Here is a 26,538-nt window from a genome sequence, read left to right as displayed (position 1 = left end):
TGAAGAAATCCATGCCTTCATCATTAGCCGGAAGTAACCAGGGCATGTTGGTACGAAGTTCTGCAAAGTTGTTTTAGAATGGAGTCCTGGATAGAATAATCCGCCTTTTGGTACCAATTCAGTAAAGGCCTTCCAAATAGCGATATTCGGAAGGCTCTTGCTGAACTTTGTACCAAAAGGCGGATTATCCTATCTGGGAGTCCGTTCCAGAACAACTTTGAAGAGCTTCGTACCATCATGCACATGTTACTTTCGCCTAATGATGAAGACATGGTTTTGTTGAATCCTGAGACACTACGCAACCTCCCGACCCCTCGGCGATCCTATCGAACATGAGAGGAAGAAGAGGATAAAAAAAGAAGAGGAAGAAGAAAAAAAGAGGAGAAGAAAGAATAGAGGATATCTTCTCCTCTATTCTTTCTTCTCCTCTTATTTTTCTTCTTCCTCCTCTTTTTTTTATCGGGAACGAGGGTCGTCGAGGGACATAGATGTAGTGTCGTCGTTGTCGATATATACCCCCTCCCGATAGCTTACTATGATTAGGTAGCTAGTTCTACGTTTGGCACTAATATATCCATCTATCATGTTTGAATAATAATTGCCATGTTGTAAATATTTGTAGAAACTATGGACACCGCCCTAGACGAAGCAACAAAAGAAGCGTTGTTGAGGGACATAATCGTAGAAGGAAGTGATGCCATCTCGTTGTTTCTCAACGAAACCGATGGTCTGGAAGGAGAGGGTGAACAAGCTGGCTACGGTGACCTAATGCCGGTGCAAGAAGAAGAACATGAGGACGGCTCCGGTGACCGAACCGAGTCCGGCCAGGTATATATATTAGTTAAGCCTATGCTGACTAGCTGATTGATGCATTCATTGTTTTGGTATGTACACATATTAATTAAGTCTTTGTTCTTTTTTCTAGCCCTCCGGATCGAGCACAACTTCGGTAAAGAGACGAGGCCCAAAGAAAAAGTTGAGCTCGGATGAAAAGTTTGAGATCATAGCAATCGCGCCCGACGGCCAACCTATTGAACCCCTCCGGACAAAGAGCGCATTTGTTGCTCAGTGCGGGGTTCTGGTTAGGGACAAGATCCCGATAAGCATCCAGCAATGGTTTAAGCCGGCTACAGAAGACCCTGAGGTCTCTTATGTCAATGATATGCAGAAAAATAATCTTTGGACTGAGCTGAAGTCAAATTTCACCCTACCGCCTGAGGATAATTCAGAGAACCCAGTTAAAGAGAAATTAATCAAGTCTTTTGCTCTGAAGAGGATGGCAGAACTATTCAGGAGGTGGAAGAAAGAGCTGAATAAGTTTGTCGAAAATAATGAGACACCAGAATTTAAGGGCAGATATGAGAATATCAGAGATCACTGGCCCGCATTTGTGGCCCACAAGACATCGGAAAAGAGTAAGAAGATGTCGGCGACAAACAAGCAAAATGCTGCGAAGAAGAAGCTTCACCATCGCACGGGGTCAGGTGGCTACCTCGTAGCCCGGCCTAAGTGGTCCAAGACTGAGAATGATCTGGTTCATAAAGGGATCGAACCAGAGACAATTAACTGGCCAGACCGTTGCCGGACTTGGTTCTTCGGGGCTGGCGGAACACTGGACCCTGTAACAGGGAAGTGCATTTGGACGAACTATTAAATGGACATACCAGTCAGTAAGCTTAAGCAGTATATCGAAGCAGCGCAGGAAGGGACGTTCTTTCCAGACAGAGAGAACGACGAGCTCACAATGGCCCTCGGGAATCCTGAGCACCCTGGACGGACACGAGGCACGCCAGGCTCCATTCCGTGGAAGGTTGGGTTTCCGGACGCAGGCGGTTACAAATCCCATGAGAGGAGGAAAAAAGGGCAGCAGACCCAAATGCAGGCGCTGCAAGCAAGGGTAGACGCGATAGAGGAACGAGAAGCAAATCGCGGCAAACGTACTGCCGAAGCCTCCCCCGAAGCTACCCCGCCATCTCAGCGCAGAAGCAGCGTGGCTTCCACCGAGCTGCTTCAGCCGGAGCATGCCTTGACGGCTCCTGCCAGCTATCCCGTGGATGCTATAATAGAGTCTCAAAATTGCCACCTTATGACGCAATGGATGAATTTGAAGGTCAAGGCGGCTGTTGGCTCTGTTTTTCCTACTGAACCCGGCGCAACTTTTCACTGCCGGCCGATTCCAGAAGGATATGCTAGGGTGATGGTGGATGAGATAACGGAGGGATTTGAGGACCTCCAGCTTGACCACCCTACCGGTGAAGGCGAGACTCGGCTGGGGTCTGCTCTGAAGACTCCATGCCTATGGCGGAAGGAGCTCATCAACCTTTCGAACTGGACGCCACCGCCTCCTCCTCCTCCTCTGGCGAGTCAGGGCACTCCGCCTCCACCGCCTCCTCCTCCGGCGAGTGACGATCAGGGCCCTCGGCCGGCACCTTCTCCGGCGCGCGCCGGCACTCCGCCTCCTTCTCCGCCTGCGCCGACGCGCCCGAGCAGCCAGCCTCCTCCTTCTCCGCCTCGTCAGCAAGGGCGGACGAGACCTGCCGCCGCTCCAGCTGCTCCGGCGTGTCGTAGTCCTTCTCCTCCGCCTCTTAAGCAAGTAAAGAAGACAACCGCTACGTCTGCTCGGTCGGCGTCTAGCAGTACAACCAGAGGCGGGAGGACATACAGATTTGGTCCTTCTCTGAAGACTCCAGAGAAGTTACCATACGAGATGACCCAGGAGGAGAATGCCGAGATCGCGCGAGAAGAAGTGAAGAAATTCTTTGAAGGGGTGAAAGCAAAGAAACATCCACCTCCGGAGGAGAAGGTAGATCGGGTGAAAGTGAAGCGCACTCTGGCGGCCCTGACAAAACCACCGAAGTCTGATTCGCCGAAAGGAAACTATGACCGCATTATTGGAAAGGAATTTGCCGAAGCGGAGCGGTCAGGAAGTACTGTCAGTGATCAAAGGCTGAAAGAACGACGAGCTGGGAAACAAATTGCCCAGCTCGGCGAACAAGCGAAGCAATCGTGCCCCCCGCTCAAGGTGCCTAGCCACAACGTCGATAATGATCCGAGGATGGTGCCCGGTTATAGCAATCTTGCAGATTACCTGCCCGACGAAGTACATTATGAACCCATGGAGATGCAGATACAAAGATACGAGTATGGGAAGCCTCTCGTCAAAGATGAAAGATCTCTATCAACGATGATGCGAAGATTGCATGATTGGTACTTGAAAATCTGCAGAGACTCTGGGGGAGGAGTACTTTGTATGTGAAAGTTAAAAAGGAGCATGACCTCGTTGGAATTGATCTGTTGCCTGTTCCATTTGAGGAGTTCTATCAGTTTTTCAATCAATTGGCCCTCGATAAAGCAACGGTCACCTGCTATTGTCTGTAAGTAGTACTACTTCTGTCATTAAGTCTCTCTATATAGCTCAGCTCTTTCATTGCATGTATTTATAATTATCCTCACTATATTATGCAGATTGAAGATCATCGAATTGAAGAAAAGACAAATCGGTGATATTGGGTTCATTAACACAAATATCATAGATGCAACTCAGGTTAAATTTCATGTCGCAGATACCGAGGCCAGCTTGCTACGATCGTTGGTAATAAATGAAAACAAAGATATAATACTCTTTCCTTACAACTTCAAGTGAGTGTTACTGTCTTGTGCATATTCGGTTTCAGTCAAGGTTATAGTAATGTAATTGATGAGTTATGCATGCGTGTGCAGTTTCCACTATATTCTCCTAGAGATTAAGCTTGAGCAGGGACTAGTAACTGTCTTAGACTCAAGACGAAAAGATCCCCAGGACTATGCGGACATGACTCAAATGCTCGAGAAGTAAGTTAAATCGATCATTATCCAACATATCAGTAACTTTGTTCATTTCCTGATATATCAAGTAATTGTTTTCTTTGTCCGGCAGGGTTTGGAAAAAATTCACCAAAAAAGCTCCGGGACTCCCGAAGAAGCTGCAATTTAGACACCCGAAAGTAAGTACTAGCTATAGTAGCATTTTAAGCGCATCTACTAGTCATTCAAGCGCTAGTTTCATCAATACCATTTGGCATTCTTGCTTATCAGTTTGATTAACCTCTATTTCTTGTAAAGTGGTTGTGGCAGGAACAAGGGAATGATTTCTGTGGATACTATGTTTGCGAGTCCATCCGCCACACGACCTGTGAGCGGGGCTACACTGACGAACAATATGAAGTACGTAAATAACAACATTCACAATTTTATTTTATTACCATCATTTGTGTTGAGTTTCATTCATTCATATATATATATATATATGTATTGACCCCCTTCTTTAAATTAGATGTTTCGGAAGCGGGATGAACTCCTAGCACCAGCTCGCATGCGAGGAATTCAAGAGGAATTGGCGGCATTCTTTCTTGACCACGTGATCCCTGAAGACGGAGAATTCTATGTGGACCCTGAGTCCGTATGATTATATTTGTAAGAGATAATTATTGTATATATGTAGCCGGTAGTGTCAGATAGATATACGAGAACTTGTTGTTCGACCAATCTCTCGGAGAAGGAGAGGTGGTCGATATCACTTCTCTCTGTATATATGCATATATGTTCATGACGATCTTTCTGTTTCCTTCGTTTGCTTAATTACTAGCTAGCTAGCGTGTCTAGTCCTCTCTATATACGTATGTATAGTACGTAGCGTCGACCAAGCACGGACATAACAGAGGACACTTCTCTCTATTAATTATAACTAGCTAACACAATATATGAAACACCTAAATTAACCCCCCAAAACCCCCAAACCCCCCCCCCTTTCAAAAAAAACAAAAACCCCAGCCACAGAAGTGCTGACGCGTGGATGCCTATTGGTCCCGGTTGGTGCCACCAACCGGGACCAAAGGGTCTCCTGGCTGGGCTCTGCGCACTGCCCACGTGGAGGGCCTTTAGTCCCGGTTCTGGATTGAACCGGGACTAAAGGGGGGAGGTATTAGTACCGACACTTTAGTCCCGGTTCCTGAACCGGGACTAAAGGCCCTTATGAACCGGGACTATATGCCCTTTTTCTACCAGTGACTGTACAATACCAAATAACTCGCTAGACACTAGCCAATTCTGTCATTAAACAAACATGGTTGAAACCAACATGATCAGCGTTCAATTACACAATTTGACGATATATTATAGGTAAATAACTCACCTAGCCGTCATTTGCCGCCAGAAGCACTCATCGTTGGCGGTTTGCTGCTACTTGCTGCCGCCGGTACCAAAGACAGAGATAAGCAGAACTACTATAAGTTCGACATAAAAGCGACAAACTTTCATCGTTATCTTATTTAAGGCGTTGTATACTTGTGGATCTGTTGACCTTCATTGGTTGATGTCGGCAAACAGGATAAAATTCTTGTCATTTTCGTTTCTAGCTGGACATCCGACGGCAGCGTGAGGGTGGGCTTCCCTTCTTGAAGGTGTTGTTGTGGAAAAAATCAACTTAGTTGTATGCGCTATATTCATATCTTGTAATGGCGCTACCATAGTTGTCTAAGTTTTGTACTCCGTTTGTTGATGTCTTTAACCTTATTGCCTTGCATCAGCTTCAATAAAAATGGACGTGTGCATCATAATGATGCAGAGGCGCTGGGGTTTTTAATCTTTTAAAAAAATCAACATATATAAAGTTTTTGCTAGAACTGTTAGGGGCACTATACTCGAGTGTCCTAATCCTTGAATGGAGGCAAAGAAGGAGCTGGAGATTCTCCAGCTAGCTGAAGTGAGCATGAACGATGACGCGAGGTTGCTATGATGAAGTGGCGAATACTAACATGATGATGGACATGTAACAATTGAGTTGAGTTCCTACGTACATGCGAGTATGTACTTAGTTGCGAACCATGGGCGAGTATATGAGCATATACAATTGTACTGTGTTAGAAAAATGTGCTTAGTCTGCATGTTGCATGGGCATCGGCATCGTTTGGCACATCCATGCCATGCAACCAATTAACCTTACTGGAGCCAACGCGGCAATCTTAACCATCTGCCCTATTCGGCCTAAGGGTATCTCCAACGTTATTCTCGGTTTGACATAGTATTCATCGGCGGATGCGTTCGCGGCCTTTGATATAGTAGCCGGCCATCCAACACAGTCCACGTGCATATTGAACATGACTTGAATAAACTGGACCAAATTCATGAAAAGTTTGACATACTTTATTAAACAAAAGTGGACATGATACATTTTAACTTAGCAAAAGTTCCTACTTCAAATCTTCACCGACCGTGAAGGCATCGTACTTCTCCTGTCTATAACTGCCTGTGCCACCTCTGCATTCGCCTTTGCTTTGATCTCCACTAGCTGGGCGTCATACTCCTCCTCCACGACTCGCAACCTCCAACGCTTGCGGCGGCTGTCGCGGGCCCTACGCATGGACTTGTACATCACCCGTTGCTCATCACGAAGGCCGTATTCTCCATGGCCATGCCCACGACGGCATCCTCACTTGCCAGCTTGCCGTAGATCTATAGCTCTATGAGCCAGTGCTGCTTGAGGAGCCGCATGTTGTACTGATGCTCCTCCTACAACATCTGAAGCGCGGAGATTAACCGGCGGCGCTGGCTGCAACGGGCGCTCCTCCGCCATGATGACCTTGTAGTGCGCCAGCGCCATGGTAAAGCCGGCAACCGGCGCGGGCGCAGGCTCATCGTCGGATACCTACTCCATCATCCGGCCGCCATCCTATGCGCTCTCCTCCGGCGAGCTCGCCGGCAGTTCGGCCTCTATCCATCGCGCACAACGGGCCTGCCAGCCGGCCGCAAGGCCAATCAACTCGATCTTCTGCTCTGTCAAGAGCTTCTCCAACAACGCACTAGAGCTCGATGGCATTGCATCGGAGGTGCATGGAGGAGGAAGTGAAGCGGAGGTGGTGAGGTGGATTGTGTCGTGCGCTGCCACGTTTATATTGGGCACCAACCAGGCTATGTAACGGGCTATTTCAAAGCGGGCGCCAATGTCGGTTTCTTGGCCGCCACACATGTTTAATGCCAACAGGCAAACATATGGGTAATTGGCCGTCTTGTCTGGTCCCGCCACTCCGGCATTAAACAAGCGTGGAGACCAAGCTGATACAACGCGTGAGGTGCTCTTGGCCAGCGCGCCGCTTCAATGCCGGCTCCAGCGAACGGCCCTGTCCACTCTAGGCCGGCATGAATGCGGGTCGGGAAGTGGAGTATGATCGCGTGGGAGATGAAGCAGGCACGGGAGATGGTTTTGAGTGGAACTGCATTGTCGGACGCGTACGTGGAGGCAATCGGATGCCCGCAAACCTTCCTCTGGTTTTCAAGAATTCGACCCACATCCACGAACAAATACAGGTTCACATTGGATAGTAGACTACGTCCGGACAGTTGTTGGTCCAAACGATTGCGGGCTATTTGTGTGTCCGTTTTGGAGATGCCCTAAAAAACTGGGAGGACAATGGGTGAGGAGCACGGCAAATGTTCTCCCGTGGAAGGATGTTTGTTTGCACTATCTTGGAGAGCAAAGTCAAGCAAGAACATGCACGAAGAGCATAATCTTAGAGCTCAAACAGGTTGACACTGCGTGCGCTTATTCCCTGCGTACGTTAATGTTGGTGTCGGGTGGAATCCATAGTAGATCGTGCTATCTAGCATGTGCCGAAATCATCATGGTGCACCATTGGTCTTTGGTATTTTTTATTATTTTAGTGCTACAACAGTTTTTTTTTGCCGCTGCTCGCCAGAAACATGCAAAGTAGCCTTACAAACTAGTTGACCAGGCCTTCACAAGAAATATAAATAGGAAAACATAACTTAATTCGGACTGTTCGTTCAAAAAATATACATGTTTAAAAATCATAAGCCAAAAAAAAAGTACGCGCGGACGACTCGGTGCCCCGCACTTGCATGCACCAAATTCGCTCCCGGATTGCTAATGGCTCATGGGCGAAAGGAAAATCAGGAGTCACCATCCATGCATGATGGTCCTGCACCAAATGACTTATGAAAGTGTTATAGACGCCGGTAAAACAACGTATGCACAAGGCAAAATATGTTTCATTGTTTCAACACAAAACCAAAAGGAAGTGAGATGTAGATGGTCGAAAAGGCAGCCAACATGTTTGTTATGGGTTCGATTTTTCAGCAAACTAAATATACTTTGACAGTCACATCTCATAGTAAAGTACACCAAATATTTTCGATACAGATCAGATATGAAGCAAAATTGGACCAATAATACAAATTTTGGTAGCAAATAAACAGCAACGGAAATTAAGCTAACAGATACGAACAAAAGCACGAGCTTATTCTGATTAGTCTCCGGCTTCAGGAGTCAAGATGAATTAGGGTTTTGTCTCATCAACCGTCCGCTAGTTGACGAACCGGCACTGCTTTCTGATCTCCCCGTTGGCCTTGGTCTTGACCTCGATGTTGCCCATCTTAACCATTGCGTCCGTGAACTTTCGCTCCCATTTCCCGGGGTTCTTGGCGTTGTGTTCCACAGCCTTGAGTGTCTGCGGCGACAGCAGCGCCGCGTCCGATTTGAACAACACTTTACGGTCAAGTACGTTCTGATAGTACTGTTTGTCCAGGTCACGGGGGGTAACGTCGTCCTGCACCACCACGGGGTCACCGCCGCGGCTGCACTTCTGCTGTAGCGAGCTAGCCAACACGGGTTCCATGGACATGGGGTCCGAGGGGTCGGCTGGGAGGCGGTCAGCGAAGGACGAGCAGTGAGAGATCCCGACGGTGTGCGCGCCCGAGAGGGTAACCATGTCGTCGAGGTCGAGCCCCTTGGCTTTGAACATTGCCTCCAGCACCGTGACGTTGGCGAAGGGAGGGGGCAGGTCGCGGAGGGTCTCGTTGGCGAAAGACACACGCCCATCGTACCGGCCAGCCGGCATTTTGATGTCTACCACGCCGTTGCTTAGGAAGAAGCTGGCGTCGCGCCCAGCGAAAGCGACGATGTCAGCGCACGAGACAACCCCACGGCACTCCTTCTCAAGCTTCGCCTTTGCGGCGTCGATCACCTCGAAGCCGCGGAGGCTGGGGAAGTTTGGAATGCCAAGCTTCTCCGGCTCCGGGCTGGCCGTCGTCGCGTCTAGGAGAACCGAGGCATCGCAACCCTAGAACAAAAAGGACCTCTCGCCCGTTAGGACCTCACAAACACATATATCTTATACTGCACACGTATGGGCGTAGCATGAATTTTACCATAAGCTGGCACGTACCCTGACGAAACAGTCGTGGAAGAAGAGCCGGATGAGACCGGCACCGATGCCGCGATTGTTGTCTGTGGCGTTCTTTACGGCCTCCCTCACAATTGCCTCCGCATTAGGGCAGGAATAGCTGTAGTAGTTCAGGGTGAGCGCCGGTGCCGTAGGTGGTGTCGGGCTTGGGATGGGCGGCATTGGGTTGGGATACCCATAGCTGGCTTGGCATGTATGCGCCATACAACCGAGCAATGCTACCACAACCAAGGCAGCAAGCTTATCATTAGCCATGGTTGCAATGAGCTCTACAGCTAGCTAGATCCTAGAGGCCGGCTTATATCTGGAGAGAGGACGAAGATGGATGCATGGGTGAAGGAAACTTGGTGTTGTGAAGGTCTATTTATAGCTGGATAGCTTAATCAAAGCTGATGAGCCTGTGTCCTCGACGAGCCAACCACCATGAGATGGATATTATGCATGCATGGAATTTTGATTAATCCTTTGAGCATGCATGTTAGGCTGTGGCGTTTAAGTCAACAGGGAACATGCATGGCGAGCATAACCTCACTGGTCACAGCTCGCACAGTTGACATTCCGTGCCCATTTCCCCGTTGATGTGGGTGTCGGGTGGCATCAAGTAGTTACGATAGGTTTTGATAATTGTTTCGTGTGCCTCATCCAAGGGAAGGATGCAGTTCTGTTCTTTTGCTGGGGACAGAGACCGAGGGTAATGTCCTGCTTCTCTTGCGTGGTTCAGGAAATTGGTTTTCTGGTCGTTGGGTTAAATTTTTTGCCCCCGAATATAGTTGACAGTTTTGTCTCTAGTCTCAACTAGTCTATACAAGAATCAATGAAAATCAGAATTTCTTGCATGTGAAAAACTAGTCTATACAAGAATCATGAAAATCAGAATTTCTTGCGTGTGACAAGTTGAGCCAAATACACCACCTTACTCCAAATTCTGTAGCCAAGAGACGTAATTTCGTGGGAATTTTTTACAAGCCTCCAAAGAAGAGCAAACACGAAAAATTCAAAACCAATTCCAAGTGAAGACAAGGCACACGGGTATGATCCAGGTATGAGATTTCACGCAGTGAAGGTTTTACCCAGCCCCCCCCCCCCCCCCCCCCCCCGACGGGGGCCGACGGGGGGTAACACCTTACTCCTGCTAGTTGTTCTCTCACCTATGAACAATGTGGTTACAACATAGGTGTTATTTACTCAAAGCTCACATAATATAGGGATACCGAAGTAGAGAATACAATTTTTTTTCCGAAACAGAAGCAAAGATTGCCTCATCTATTAATTAAGCAGAAGAGAATTGCCTAGTTAATTACGGAAAACCGGGCAAAAACCGAAACAAGGGCCTAGCCCACTCCCAAAGACTGACGCACACAGGGCAAAGCCCACCCTCATCGGTAACATGTCGACCTGCAGCGAGACAACGCAGCTCCGACTCTGACAAAGAACTCAGAAGAACAAACCAGGCGAAAGTTGGCGCCACGGAAGATCGCCGAACGGGCCACTTGCAGCCAGTCATCGTATACCCCAGGGCCCCGCCGCCACAGCTTCGACTCCACAACAACAAACAAACCGAGGCAATACCACGAACACGCGGGAGAAGAGCCGACTACCGCAACCATTGTCGCGTCGCCTACGTCGCTCCCACCATCATCATTGCCACAGAAGCTTGGCCGCCACAATGATCCCCTCGGGGCTGCCACCCCGACATCCACCGCTCCGTCACGTCAAGCGCACTCCACCGGCACCGCCTTCCGGGGCCGCCACCCCGACATACCAACGCTCCCCTCGAGTAGCAACGCTGCACAACTCAGCTGCCCGTATCCCACACTGCTCAGGGCAACCACCCGCAGACCACGGCCGTCACACCGCCTCCGGGGCTGCCGCCCCGACATACCACCGCTCGCCTTCGAGCCACAACGCTGCACAACCCAGCCACCTACAACCCACATTGCGCAGGGAAACCGCCCGCAGACCACAGCTATCACACCGCTTCCGGGGCCGCCACCCCGACATAAAGTCCAACCGTCCGCACTGGAACGCGTCCACCAAGCCGCCGACCTTGCCGCCCTCACAGCTCAAGAACGCCGCCCAAGCCATGCTGAGTTGCAGCCCTACCTCATGGAGCCGTTGCTGCATCGCTTCCCGAGACCGCCGTCTCGGCGCACAATTCTAGGGCTGCTGCCCCGACATCCACTGACCCTAACGGTAGAGAGATCCCTCGCAACAGCCTCAATTGCCTCTCCCAAGCGACGCCTCCAAGGAGGACACGACGTACCGAAGCTCGGATTTTCATCCGGAGAGCCAAATCCACCGCGAGGCCGAAGGAGCTCCATAACGACGCCTTCAAGAATGTAGACGACATCCGCAGGTGCCGCCGTCGCCGGTCCTGACCATGGTCAGGGCAATGCTTTCGCCGGAGCTCCTCGTCGCATGACCGGATTGCGGATCCAGAGCACCATGCCTGACTGGATCGCCGGAGAGATCTCCTCCTCCACCTGCATCCAACCACCACCACGCAAACCCCACCACCGCACCTCATGCAGCGAAGAGCTCCAGGACACTGCCACCCTAGCCACGACAACAACCGTCACCGTTGCAGCCACAATCCCGGGCCGCGGCCCCGACATCCACACCTGGCCTGGAACTGATACGTCTCCAATGTATCTATAATTTATGAAGTATTCATGCCATGTTTACAACAATTTTATATGATTTTGGTATGATTTGATTAGAACTAACCCGGACTGACGCTATTTTCAGCAGAACTAGTGTCGTTTTTGTGCAGAAATAAAAGTTCTCGGAATGGGCTTAAAATTTACGGTGATTTTTTATGGACCAAAAGAGACCCCTGAAGCACAAGAGTTGGACCAGAAGAGCCCCGAGGGAACGACAAGGGTGGAGTGAGCACCCCCTGTCTTGCCAATGCCTCGTGGAACCCCTTGACGTGAGACCGATGCCAAAAATTCCTATAAATACCAAAACCCCCAGAAAGAAACCTAGATCGGAAGTTTCACCGCCGCAAACCTCTGTAGCCACGAAAAACCAATCGGGAGCCCGTTCTGGCACCCTGCCGGAGGAGGAAACCATTACCAGTGGCCATCTTCATCATCTCGGCGGACTCCATGATAAGGAGGGAGTAGTTCATGTTGGGAAACATAGCATGCAATTTCAAAAAATTTCCTACCCTGACGCAAGATCTATCTAGGTGATGCATAGCAACAAGAGGGGGAGAGTGTGTCTAGGTACCCCCGTACACCGAAAGAGGAAGTGTTTGACAACGCGGTTGATATAGTCGAACTTCTTCTTGTTCCGACCGATCAAGCACCGAACGTACGACACCTCCGAGTTCTGCACACGTTCAGCTCCATGACGTCCCTCGAACTCTTGATACAACAAAGTGTCGAGGGAGGGTTTCGTCAGCACGACGGCGTGGTGACGGTGATGGTGATGTGATCCACGCAGGGCTTCACCTAAGCACTTTGTGAATATGACCGGAGGCGTAAACTGTGGAGGGGGGCGCCGCACACGGCTAACAATGTTTGTTGTGTGTTCTAGGCGCCCGCTCTCCACATATATATAGGTGGGAGGGGGAGGGGAACAGCCATGGGGCGCCCCAAGTAGGAGGAATCCTACTTGGGGGCCTCCTCCAATTCGGCCTCCCCCTTTCCTTATCTCCGGAGGGGGAAAGGAAAGAGGGGAGAGGGGAAAGGAAGGGGAAATCCTATTCCCTCTATTTCCATTCCTCCTTCCATTTCCCTTTCTCCATTTAGGCTAGCCCATATGGGGGCGCACCAGCCTCTTAGGGGCTGGTCTGTCCCGCCCTTGGCCCAATAAGGCCCATATCTTTGCTGGGGGGGGGGGGAAGGGGGTGCCCGGAACCTGGTACCCTAGGAACACTTCCGGTGTCCGAATACTATCGTCCTATATATGAATATTTACCCCTCGACCATTTCGAGACTCCTCGTCATGTCCATGATCTCATCCGGGACTCCAAACACCATTCGTTTACCAAATCACATAACTCATATAATACAAATCGTCATCGAACGTTAAGCACGCGGACCCTATGGGTTCGAGAACTATGTAGACATGACTGAGACACCTCTCCGCTCAATAACCAATAGCGGAACCTGGATGCTCATATTGTTTCCTAGTATTGTACGAAGATCTTTATCGGTCAAACCGTAATGACAACATATGTAATTCCCTTTGTCATCGGTATATATATGTTACTTGCCCGATATTCGATCGTCGGTATCTTCATACCTAGTTCAATCTCGTTACCGGCAAGTCTCTTTACTCGTTCCGTATTGCATCAACCCGTTACTAACTCATTAGTCACATTGCTTGCAAGGCTTATCATGATGTGCACTACCGAGAGGGCCCAGAGATACCTCTTCGATACTCGGAGTGACAAATCCTAATCTCGGTCTATGCCAACCCAACAAACACCTTTGGAGATACCTGTAGAGCATCTTTATAATCACAAGTTATGTTGTGACGTTTGATAGCACACAGGGTATTCCTCTGGTATTCGGGAGTTGCATAATCTCATAGTCAAAGGAATATGTATAAGTCATGAAGAAAGCAATAGCAATAAAACTTGATCATTATGCTAAGCTAACGGATGGGTCTTGTCCATCGCATCATTCTCCTAATGATGTGATCCCGTTCATCAAATGACAACACATGTCTATGGTCATGAAACTTCACCATCTTTGACTAACGAGCTAGTCTAATAGAGGCTTGCTAGGGACACTGTGTTTTGTCTATGTATCCACACATGTATCAAGTTTTCGGTTAATACAATTCTAGCATGAATAATAAACATTTATCATGATATAAGGAAATATAAAATAACAACTTTATTATTGCCTCTAGGGTATATTCCTTCAGTTCACCCTCGGGGCTGCAGGTATGTACCAGTAGCTATGTTTTTGATATCTCTCTCTCATGTTCTTGATTTGGCACGATCTTGATGTACCACGAGCTTTGTTACTATAGTTGGATCATATGGTGTTTCTCCCCCTCTACCTTCTTGTGTTGAATTGAGTTTTACCTTTGAGGTTTCACTATTATTGGACTGAATACTATTATGGATTTGGGAACACTTGATGTATGTCTTGCATGGGATACCTGTGGTGACAATGGGGTGTTCTACTTATTCACTTGATGTATGTTTTGGCACTCAACTCGCTGATTCCCGAGGTGACATTGGGGTAATCTATGCATAGGGGTTGATGCATATTTTCGTCCTTGTTTCTCCGATGTGAATCTTGGGGCACTCTTTGAGGTTCTTTGTGTTGGATTGAATACTATGAATCTGATGTTGTTTGATGCATATTGTATAATTGACCCACGGATACTTGTGGTGACATTGGAGTATCTATGTGACATTAGGGTTTATTGATGTGTGTCATATGGTGTTATTTTACTATGAACTCTTGGGCTGTTTGTGACACTTATAGGAATAGCTCAATGGATTGATCAGAAAGAATAACTTTGAGGTGGTTTCGTACCCTACAAACAATTTCATCTTATGTTCTCCGTGATAGGAACTTTGTAGTGACTCTTTGTTGCACGTTGCGGGATTGTTATATGATCTAATTATGTTATCATTGTTGAGAGAACTTGCACTAGTGAAAGTATGAACCCTAGGCCTTGTTTTCAAGCATTGCAATACCGTTTTGCTCACTTTTGTTACATGCTACCTTGCTGTTTTTATATTTTCAAATTACAAAAACCTATATCTACCATCCATATTACACTTGTATCACCATCTCTTCGCCGAACTAGTGCACCTATACAATTTACCATTGTATTGGGTGTGTTGGGGACACAAGAGACTCTTTGTTATTTGGTTGCAGGGTTGTTTGAGAGAGACCATCTTCATCGTATGCCTCACATAGATTGATAAACCTTAGGTCATCCACTTGAGGGAAATTTGCTACTGCCCTACAAAACTCTACGCTTGGAGGCCCAACACGAGTCTACAAGAAGAAGGTTGCATAGTAGACATCAAGCTCTTTTCTGGCGCCGTTGCCGGGGAGGTTAGTGCTTGAAGGTATATCTTTAGATCTTGCAATTGAATATTTTAGTTTCTTGTTTTATCATTATATTAGTCTATAAAAGAAAATTACAAAAAAATGGAATTGAGTTTGCCTCGTATGCTTCATCTTTTTAATGTCTTCCGTGAAAATGATGGAAAGGAAAATTGTGCTCAAGTGTTAGAGGAAGAAGTCAATAAAATGTTTGGCACTAAATATTTGAATGATGAGCATGATTGCAATGTTGTTAGTATGAATTCTTTGAATATCCATGATGCTAATGATACGCAATGCCATCAGGTTGGGGATGCTATGTTTGATGAAGATGATATTTTTTGTCCCCCAAGTTTTGATGAGCAAATTTATTATGATGAAAGCATGCCTCCTATTTATGATGATTATATTGATTAAAGTGGGTTTGGAAGAGTGTCAACTCTAGGTACTAATGATCCCACTATTTTGAAGGGTGTTGAATCTTTTCACAATATTGATAAAAGTGGATTTGGAGAGGTTAGGACTTTATTTAGTGATGAATCCACTATTTCGGAAGAGGTTTCAATTGATTATGAGAACAAAGATATCTATGATGATTATTGTGATTAGATGTATGCTATAAAGAATAATGATAACCATGAAACTTGTTATCATGATTTTAATTTTCAATTGGATTACGCCTCGCATGATAGTTATTTTGTCGAGTTTGCTCCCACTATTATCTACGACAATAAATTTGCTTATGCGGAGAGTAATAAAATTTCTATGCTTATGAATTATGAAAAGAATGCTTTATGTGATGGTTATATTGTTGAAATTCATTCATGATGCTACTGAAATATTTTATGAGAGAGGAACATATGCTTTTACATATCTCGACAATACCAAGTTTCCTCTCTTTGTGTTGAAAATCTTGAAGTTTTCTTGCTTTACGTTCCTATGCTAGTTGATTCTTGATCCCACAAATTGTTTGCTCACAAAATCCCTATGCATAGGAAGTGGGTTATACTTAAATATGCTAGTCATATGCTTCATGATGCTCCCTTTATATTTCAACTCTTATCTTTTATGTGAGCATCATTGACATCATCATGCCAACCTAAAAATGCATTAAAGAAAAGCGCTTGTTGGGAGACAACCAAATATTTACCCATACTATTTTTGTGTGTTAACATGATTACGCTACTGTATTGTCCATGTTTTATAGCTTTTGTTTTAATAAAGTGACAAGTAAGACCTTTGGGATGGTCTATGGTGATAGTTGATTTGATCTTTCGGAAAAACAGAAACTTTTGCACCCAGTAAATTTATTTTCATTTTTTACAGAAGCGTGATAAAATAAGGATTCATTCTGCACAAGATTTATAAAAAAAATTCCTAGATTTTCCTAATTTTTAATAATTTTCGGAGTTATAGAAGTACGCAAAGTTTCAAGATTACTACAGACTATTCTGTTTTTGAAAGATTTTGTTTTCATTGTGTTGTTTGCTTATTTTACCAAAAAAGGCTTTCGCCCCGCTTTATATATAAAGTAGCGACCGGAAGTACAAATCCGGGTACAACACGCAAGCCCCCACACACCACACACACCCAAGGCAAGATACAAGGGTGCCGATGCACCGCAACACTACCCAAACGACCACCAAGCACAATACCTAGCCACCGAGAAGAAGTGAAGCGGGACAATGGCGAAGCATGGACTCCAAGGCGGTGCCTTCAAGAAGGGCACGGCACCGAAAGCCCCACCGCCCGATCTCAGAGATTAAGTTTTCACCCGGAGCAACATGGAGAGAAGAGAACAATACGACGGAGCCTTCATGAAGGAAACGACGCCCCCGGCGCCGCCACCGTCGGCCGGAGAAGACCGGGCAAGTTATGTACTCCGGTGTTAGTCCTCTACCAAACTACCATGCTTCGCAAAACATCACCAACCATGCCACCCATGTGGCCATGGCTGCCCGACCGCACCCAAGATGCGCGCTCCGCCCACGAACACTGCGTCTCCCGCCGCCTGGGCCGCCGCCCAGCATCCAAGCAACTCCGTGAACACCCAAAGGCCTTGGCTTTGGCCTAACTAGCAGCCCCCACCTATGAAGATGCCAGCAACCGCCCTGCCTCAAGCATCGCCAGAACCCCAACAAAGAGCACACATCCGAGGAAAGGGGGAGGATGAGTGGACGCATCCGGACCGGTGCACCCCTGCACCGGCGACGGGTGGCCATTGGGGCCTCCCATCCCTCCTGAGAACTCCCCAACGGAAACACCCCTGTGTCGCCTCACCATGTTGCCCGCCGCAGCTCGACGCGAGGCCACCAACGGCAGCCCGCCCAACCATCGACAAGAAGCGCGAAGCCAGCCGGCACCCGCAGCCAAGGGCACTCACCGGAAGAGCCATCCCGCGCCGCTCGCCGCCGTCCAGGGGCCGGAACAGGGGAGCCCCGATTGGAGGACGGCCAACGCGCACCACCAGCACGCGCGCCCGCCGGACCGCCAGATCTGGCCGAGCCCAGACCTTGCCTCCACCGCAGCCACGAGCGCGAGCCGCCCCGAGCAGCCCACCACGCCGCCACTAAGCCCTCGCTACCCCGCCGCCAGGGCCCCCCGCCGCGCCTCTGCGCCCCGCACCAGCGCGAAGCACCACCGTCCGCCGCCGCCCCGCGCCAGCAGTCACTGTGTACCCTCGACACCGGGGATGATGCACCACAGCTCACGTCGAAGGAGACCCGCCAGAAGCGCGGTACGCAAGACAATCCGGCGGGCGCTTTTGAGGACCCGAAACCCCACACGTCCGGGAGGGACCCCGTCAGGGCGCGCGGCGGCTATGGGCTGCCCCAGGTCGGCCTGACCGCCCCTAGGGCCTCGAGGTTTGCCGCCCTGCAAACGAAGAACAAGGAAGAAGAAGAACAAGGAAGAATAACAAGTAAAGGTAAAAGATGTATATAGATTTGTTCGATTGTGTGTTGTTATTCAATCGGCCGTCACCCCTTACATATATATGAGGCGGCTGGACTTTCCGTACAAGAAAAGGTCTCAAATCCCGTCCAAAACATTAAAAGTTAACCTAATTCGGAATACGACGGTCGGAATTTCCGGGCTAAAATTACACCAAGTAGCCCTCTTGCACAGCACCTGCAGGTCGCATATGGCTTCGGATCGCGATGGTTCCAAAAGCAAAGTTGTAGAACTTGCAATGGAGAAAAATAACTTATTTGATCACTTTTTCATCCGAGGTTATCTTGATGTCGAAATCGGCCCCACAAATCTGCAAATAATGTTAAAATTCCAGTCCTCGGGCGCACCGCGTGCAAAGTTTCTGTTTAGCCCGGAACCTCCCCGGAAGTTTTGCCCGGAACTTCCGGGGCAGACTTATGCAGCACCGTGTACCCTCGACACTGGGGGTGATGCACCGCAATTCACGTCAAAGGAGACCCGCCGGAAGCGCGGTACACAAGACAATTCGGCGGGCGCTTTTGAGGACCTGAAACCCCACAAGCCCGGGAGGGACCCCGTCAGGGCGCACGGCGGCTGTGGGCTGCCCTAGGTCGGCCTGACTGCCCCTAGGACCTCGAGGTTCACCGCCCTGCAAACGAAGAACGAAGGAAGAACTAGGAAGAAGAAGAACAAGGGAGAAGGAAAAGTAAAGGTAAAAGATGTATATAGATTTGTTCGATTGTGTGTTGTTATTCAATCGGCCGTCACCCCTTACATATATATGAGGCGGCTGGACTTTCCGTACAAGAAAAGGTCTCAAATCTCATCCAAAACATCAAAAGTTAACCTAATTCGGAATACGAGGGCCGAAACTTCAGGTCAGCCCGGAACTTCCGGGCAAAATTACACCAAGTAGCCCTCTTGCATAGCACCTGCAGGTCGCATATGGCTTCGGATCGCAATGGTTCCAAAAGCAAAGTTGTAGATCTTGCAATGGAGAAAAATTCCTTAGTTGATCACTTTTTCATCCAAGGTCATCTTAATGTCAAAATCGGCCCCGCAAATCTGCAAATAATGTTAAAATTACAGCCTTCGGGGCGCACCGCGTGCAAAGTTTCTGTTTAGCCCGGAACCTCTCCGGAAGTTTTGCCCGGAACTTCCGGGGCAGACTTATGCAGCACATAGTTTTGGCTCTAACTTTTGCATACGAACTCCAATTTAGACATTCTTTATATCAAAATCGATCGTTTCGACGAAGCGAAGACAATCCCTGTAGATACTTTTCCCATATGATGCCATCTTGAGGGCGTAATCAGCCGAATAGTGTTCTGAATACAAAATATGAGTACTTCGAACACAACTTCGGCCTTAGAGATGAGACCGGATGACTATGACCCAAATATCATAGTTTTTCCTTTTGACGATACGGAACTTTCTCACTTTGAGCACTTCTCCATTTGAGGCCATCTTAATTAAGTTCTTCGACGTGCCAAAATCTGGTGTCAACACATGCCCCCCTGTTTTCGGTAAACTTGTGTGCCGAAAAATAACTTGCAGGATGCTTTTCCTAAGGACGATGTCAACACTCCATCGGCCATTTTATGTTCTTAGGACAATAAGTATATATCGGCCATTTGGATTAGCAACAAAAGTAAAGCTAATCAAACATATGATGATTTGGTAACCCTTTCATGATGTAAGAAATTATATTGCATCCATGGATTAAAATAAGCCCATTGAGGGTAACCAATCATACCTGATAAAGAATTCCATGGCATAGGCATCAATGGCATTGTTGAAGAAAATGGATAATGTGTGGACTGAAGATGTTGAAACATTTTGCTTGGTGCTTCATAGTTTTCACTATTTTCCTTCTTCAACTTTGCCGCACTCCTTGTAAAGGAAGCTCGCGGATAATTCTTATTTTGAATACTTCCTTTATGAACCCATGCCATGTTTCTCTTTTCAAGTTCTTGTGCACTAAGATTTTGCAACTTTTTCTTTTGCCAATACGATAAGCCGAGTGGGCACCAAGGTTGCGATTTTGTTTGAAGTAATGGCAATTCTTGTTTTATCCTGTGCACTCTCAACTTCTTCCCTTCAGATTTGGCACTTGATTGACTTGCCTCATTGCCTTTTGCAACCAACGTCAACACTTTAATTGGCTCTTTTTCATTTGAGATCATATCTGAAGTGTCACTCTTACGACCATCTCTTTTAATGCGGTAGACTTGCTCAACCACCTCCTTATTCTTCCTGTGCTCTGGACCGATTCTTTTTTATTGAAACGGTCTTGAACATATGACTACTCATTGAACATTGGTCTTCTTGGAGCTGCATAATATTGATGAGATGGTCTATAATAATATGGAGAATGTGCCCTTGTATCATACTTGTCCCATGATGGATATGGATTTACGTGAGCATAGGGAGGCATCCACGACATTGGCATTGGCGGCCCAAAATAAGGATATGAACAAGCTGCATTCAAATTATCTTCTTGCCAATATCGATCCCTGGATTTGCACCTAGGGGGTGATCTTGATGCTTTTGCATTAGTTGGCCGATAAGCACTGTTGTCCTCACTTATCTTCTGATATTTTTCCAATAGTTGCGCGAAAGTGACTTTCGGCTTTTTACCTTTGTGCTTACACCGGCCTTTGTTTTCTTTGGTTGTGCTTGCACCGATCTTTGGATTTTCTTGTTGCCCCCAGTCTTTGGCGTCTCCATGGTAGCTTCGATGGAATTCTCACCCTCAAGATTATGTTCATTATGCTCTTCAACAATTTCTTTACTTGAAAGCTTGATCCCATCACCTGCAGTTTTTACCTTCTCTTTAAATGGATCGGCTTGAAGCAGCCAATGCAAAAACCTTTTACCATCGGGACCAATTGGAATAGACTCATCATCTCTTGGTGTCTCAACAAATTTCAATCGTCCTTTATCAATGGCCGATTTAACTATTTGGCGAAACATGTTGCAATCATCAATACTATGCTTGAACGAATCATGCAACTTACAATAAATTCGTCCTTGGATAGATGACTTGACATGGTGATCAAGAATTCTAATGTAATTATTTTTCAACAACAAATCAAAGATTTGATCACACATGTTTGAATCGAAGGTATACGTTTTGTTTTCTCGCCGATCTTGGTGTGCGAACGGCTTTGGAGGTAAGCAAACGAATGGTTCAGAGTTAGAATCTCCCCATGCGGCTATGCATTGTGTTTTGCACTCTATCTCCGATGTCTTTGGAGAAGATATAATATTAGCATCGGATTTATCAAAAGAATTTATCCTTGGCTTTATATTTCTGAAACGAAAATAGTTAAAACACACATGTCTCAATGGAGACCAAGTGCAAGCCAAGTATGAAACAAGAAAAGCTACCCAAGTAGATATAAACTTTTGATAAAGTAATGGAGAAAACTTTGGCTGCAATAGTAAGACACTATCGGTCTTTATAGATAGCATAATAGGTTGACCGATATAGTCTATAACAATTTTTGTTGCTAACAAGTAAATTACCCTTCTTCATTGGTCTTTCAAAATTACTTATGAGAATTTTTCTTATAGAAGCATCGACAATAAAGTTGCGACCAAATCGGAAGACAGGCAAGTCACTTGCTAGACATACCTCTTCAATTACGTTGGGAGAGCATGATGGTTGTATCACTTGAATAATACTTTGTTCCCCTTTTGAATGACTCTCCAATGCCTTGGCATCGTCTTTTTCTTTGATAGATTTGGTACACATACTATTTGATTCAGCTTTTTTAATAACGCAATTAACTTTGTTATCCGAATCACCACTCTTTCTTTCTTTGATTCGCAAGGTTGCTTGTTCTTGTCTAAATTCAGTAAACATTGCAACTAGTCTATCTTTAAGCTTTTTTCGACCAATTTCAGCCCAATCTTCATCGGATTGCCCCCCAATACTTTGAGACGCTTTCGGCAATGGTGTGTTGCCGAAATTCCGTAATTGTGCAGGGGCAACATGATATGCTACGTTACTAGGTAAATACACATGCGCTCTGGTAGAATTCTCACTTATTCGTCCATGAGCATGAAGGTGCGGAGCCGAATCACGAATATCTACAATTGCGTATGGTGCCGGAAAATTCGTAGCATGAGGTGTAGCATACGATGTTTGAGGGCAATTGGCCATATAACTAGTAGTAGCATGGCCAAGTACCCTATCCACCGGCATGTTTGGATTAACATGATGCAAATTAGTTGCCGATGAATAAAAAGATGAAACACTATGTTGCATGCCATTGAAAGTTCCTACATGGGGTGTTTCAACTTGAGTAACCGAACTCATCATGTTGTTCATCTACATATAGATTTGTGGGGTTGCCGATGCATGGGAGTTGGGATACATATGTTGCATGTTGCTAAAATTATATGAAGTTGAAGCATGAAAATTATTCTCAATCGGCTGTTGCACATAATTAGATGCATGATTGGTAAAACTAGGGCTACCCGATACAATAAGCTCATTAGACGATCTAGCAACAACATATACATTATTTGCATCTACATAAGTGAATTTGGTATTCATATTACCTTTGTAAATTGCAAACCCTAGATGACGATCTCTTCATAGCAAGAACGGGCCGGAGACCATTCAAAGCTTTGTCCCTAGCGAAGTCGCCAAAAAGTATGTTCGCACACGAACACGTCACCGTGAACCCTCGACACCGGGGATGATGCACCGCAGCTCACGTCGAAGGAGACCCGTCGGAAGCGCGCTACGCAAGACAATCCGGCGGACACTTTGAGGACCCGAAACCCCACACGCCCGGGAGGGACCCCGTCAGGGCGCGCGGCGGCTATGGGCTGCCCTAGGTCGGCCTGACCGCCCCTAGGGCCTCGAGGTTCGCCGCCCTGCAAACAAAGAACGAACGAAGAACGAGGAAGAAGAAGAACAAGGGTGAAGGAAAAGTAAAGGTGAAAGATGTATATAGATTTGTTCGATTGTGTGTTGTTATTCAATCGGCCGTCACCCCTTACATATATATGAGGTGGCTAGACTTTCCGTACAAGAAAAGGTCTCAAATCCCGTCTAAAACATCAAAAGTTAACCTAATTCGGAATACGAGGGCCGGAACTTCCGATCAGCCCAGAACTTCCGGGCTAAAATTACACCAAGTAGCCCTCTTGCACAGCTCCTGCAGGTCGCATATGGCTTCGGATCGCGATGGTTCCAAAAGCAAAGTTGTAGATCTTGCAATGGAGAAAAATTCCTTAGTTGATTACTTTTTCATACGAGGTCATCTTGACGTCGAAATCGGCCCTGCAAATATGCAAATAATGTTAAAATTTCAGTCTTCGGGGCGCACCGCGTGCAAAGTTTCTGTTTAGCCCGGAACCTCCCCGGAAATTTTGCCCGGAACTTCCGGGGCAGACTTATGCAGCACATAGTTGTGGCTCTAACTTTTGCATACGAACTCCGATTTATACGTTATTTATATCAAAATCGATCGTTTTGATGAGGCGAAGACAATCCGTGTAGGAAATTTTCCCATACGAGGCCATCTTGGGGGCATAATCAGATGAATAGTGTTCTGAATACAAAATGTGAGTACTTCGAACACAACTTCGGCCTTAGAGATGAGATCGGATGACTATGGCCCAAAGATCAAAGTTTTTCATTTTGACGATATGGAACTTTCTCACTTTGAGCACTTCTCCATTTTAGGCCATCTTAATTAAGTTCTTCGCCGTGCCAAAATCTGGTGTCAACAAATACCCAAGCAACTAAGCTTGGGCATGCCCCGGATGGCATCCCCTCTTTTGTCTTCAATCCATCGGTAAAATTACTTGAGGCTATATTTTTATTCACCACATGACAGGAGTTCTTCTTGGAGCGTCATTTTCTTTTGTTGAGATTTGCTTGCTGCTATTTATAATGTTTTGAATCTTTTAGTTCAATAAAAATGTCAAGTATAACCTTACCATGCTTATTTTGCAAGTCTATATGTTGCTTATTTGAAAACGGAAAGTTTTCTATCATTGTCTGAATATTTGTGAATAATCAGAACATGATAAAATCTTGAAATTTTTACACATTGACTAACAAAAAATTCTCTATAGTGTGGTAATTGTTCATAATTTTTTGAGTTAGGGAAGTATGATTGCTCTTGCATTCTTTATAGACTGTTCTATTTAGACAGATTGCTATTATGTTTGCATTGTTTGCATATGTTTGCTTGTTTAATGATTCTATTTGAGGATATGAGTATTAAATATGCAGAGGCATTTAGTATGAAATTTCAAATTATAATTAGTTATTTTCTGCAGTAGAGAATGATAAGGTTTTGCATTGATTTATACTAACTTACCTCATGAGTTCTTGTTGAGTTTTGTGTGGATGAAGTTTTTAAGATTTAGGGGTACCGAGGTATAAAAGGAATTAAGGAGACACAAGAGTTCAAGCTTGGGGATGCCCAAGGCATCCCATAATAATTTTTCAAGAGGTCACAAGCATCTAAGCTTGGGGATGCCCCGGTTGGCATCCCACCTTTCTTCTTCAACAATGATCGGTGAGTTTTGGTTGACCGTAAGTGTTTGCTTCTTCACATGATATGTGCTATCCATAGAATGTCATTTTTTTGTTCTGCTTGATGTTTGAATAAAGTACTTAAAATCAAATTTTTCTTTATGAGAGAGAGTCCTCACATAGCTAAATAATTATTTGACTACTCATTGATCTTCATTTATATCTTTTTGGAATAGTTTGTTATTTACTCTCGTGCTTCCCTTAAATCCTATGTGTAAATGTTTGATTTAATTGAATATCGTAAATTTGAAATTATATATGTTTCATATGCTTATCCCATGGGGAGCAATGACTTCACATATAAGAAGTAGAGGTGGTAAATTTATTGAAAGTTAGCAAACATAGTATTGGTCACTTGCACAATTCATGAAAGAATATTGAAGGAAGAGATATTTCACATATAAATATACTATCTCGGACATCTTCTATGATTGTGAGCCCCATTAAATATTTTCAACCATGAGAAAATTAGTTGAAGTTGGACAAAGAAGACAACGTAATGAGTTATGCTTGGGTATATTTGTATAGAAGTTATATTGTTATGGATCCTCCAACATGTGGTGCTTTCTATTTAGAATCTTTTGCTAGCCAAAATTTCTGTACTAAGCGGGAATACTGCTTTTGCATCCAAAATCCTTGAACCAAGTTTCTTCCATCAGTGTCAACCATATCTACCTATATGCAGTATTTACCTGTCGTTCCAAGTAAATTTTCATGTGCCAAACTCTAAACCTTCAAATAATAATCTGTTTTGTATGCCCGAATCGCTCATGTAGCAACTAGGGGCTGTTAGTATCTGAAGGAAATATGTCCTAGAGGCAATAATAAAGTTGTTATTTATATTTCCTTATATCATGATAAATGTTTATTATTCATGCTAGAATTGTATTAACCGGAAACTTAGTACATGTGTGAATACATAGACAAACAGAGTGTCCCTAGCGTGCCTCTACTTGACTAGCTCGTTTATCAAAGATTGTTAAGTTTCCTGACTATAGACATGTGTTGTCATTTGATGAACGGGATCACATCATTAGAGAATGATGTGATGGACAAGACCCATCCATTAGCTTAGCATAATGATCGTTTAGTTTTATTGCTATTGCTTTCTACATGACTTATACATATTCCTATGACTATGAGATTATGCAACTCCCGAATACCGGAGGAACACCTTGTGTGCTATCAAATGTCACAACATAACTGGGTGATTATAGAGATGCCCTACAGGTGTCTCCGAAGGTGTTTCTTGAGTTGGCATAGATCGAGATTAGGATTTGTCACTCCGTGTATCGGAGAGGTATCTCTGGGCCCTCTCGGTAATGCACATCACTATAAGCCTTGCAAGCAATGTGACTAATAAGTTAGTTGCGGTATGATGTATTATGGAACGAGTAAAGAGACTTTCCAGTAACGAGATTGAACTAGGTATGATGATACCGACGATCGAATCGCGGGCAAGTAACATACCGATGACAATGGGAATGACATATGTTGTTATGCGATTTGACCGATAAAGATATTCATAGAATGTGTAGGAGCCAATATGAGCATCCAGGTTCCACTATTGGTTATTGACCGGAGTTGTGTCTCGGTCATGTCTACATAGTTCTCGAATCCATAGGGTCCGCATGCTTAACGTTTGATGACGATTTGTTTGATGAGTTATGTGTTTTCGTGACCAAAGTTTGCTTAGAGTCCCGGATGAGATCACGGACATGACGAGGAGTCTCGAAATGGTCGAGAGATAAAGATTCATATATTGGAAGGTTCT

At 45.8% G+C, this 26,538-nt stretch overlaps 1 protein-coding gene across 1 annotated transcript; it reads right to left on the bottom strand.

Moving 5' to 3' along the window:
* Positions 1–8,105: 8,105 nt before the first annotated feature.
* Positions 8,106–9,565, bottom strand: LOC125541161 (peroxidase 2-like). Its single transcript, XM_048704627.1, has 2 exons — positions 9,219–9,565; positions 8,106–9,113 (listed from the first exon to the last, which is right to left on the bottom strand). The coding sequence occupies exons 1-2, from the start codon at positions 9,489–9,491 to the stop codon at positions 8,358–8,360; spliced, it is 1,029 nt and encodes a 342-aa protein (XP_048560584.1). The 5' UTR covers positions 9,492–9,565; the 3' UTR covers positions 8,106–8,357.
* Between the last annotated feature and the right edge of the window lie 16,973 nt (positions 9,566–26,538).

The sequence above is a fragment of the Triticum urartu genome, chromosome 2 (assembly GCF_003073215.2).
Source record: "Triticum urartu cultivar G1812 chromosome 2, Tu2.1, whole genome shotgun sequence".
NCBI lineage: Eukaryota > Viridiplantae > Streptophyta > Magnoliopsida > Poales > Poaceae > Triticum > Triticum urartu.
This window is presented reverse-complemented; position numbering and strand designations above follow the sequence as displayed.

Bases quoted from the DNA above. Each gene is read 5' to 3' on its own strand.
- LOC125541161 (XM_048704627.1), bottom strand. From the start codon at position 9,491: ATGGCTAATGATAAGCTTGCTGCCTTGGTTGTGGTAGCATTGCTCGGT. The intron at 9,114-9,218 runs GTACGTGCCAGC...TTTTTGTTCTAG, and splicing joins TCCACGACTGTTTCGTCAGG to GGTTGCGATGCCTCGGTTCT.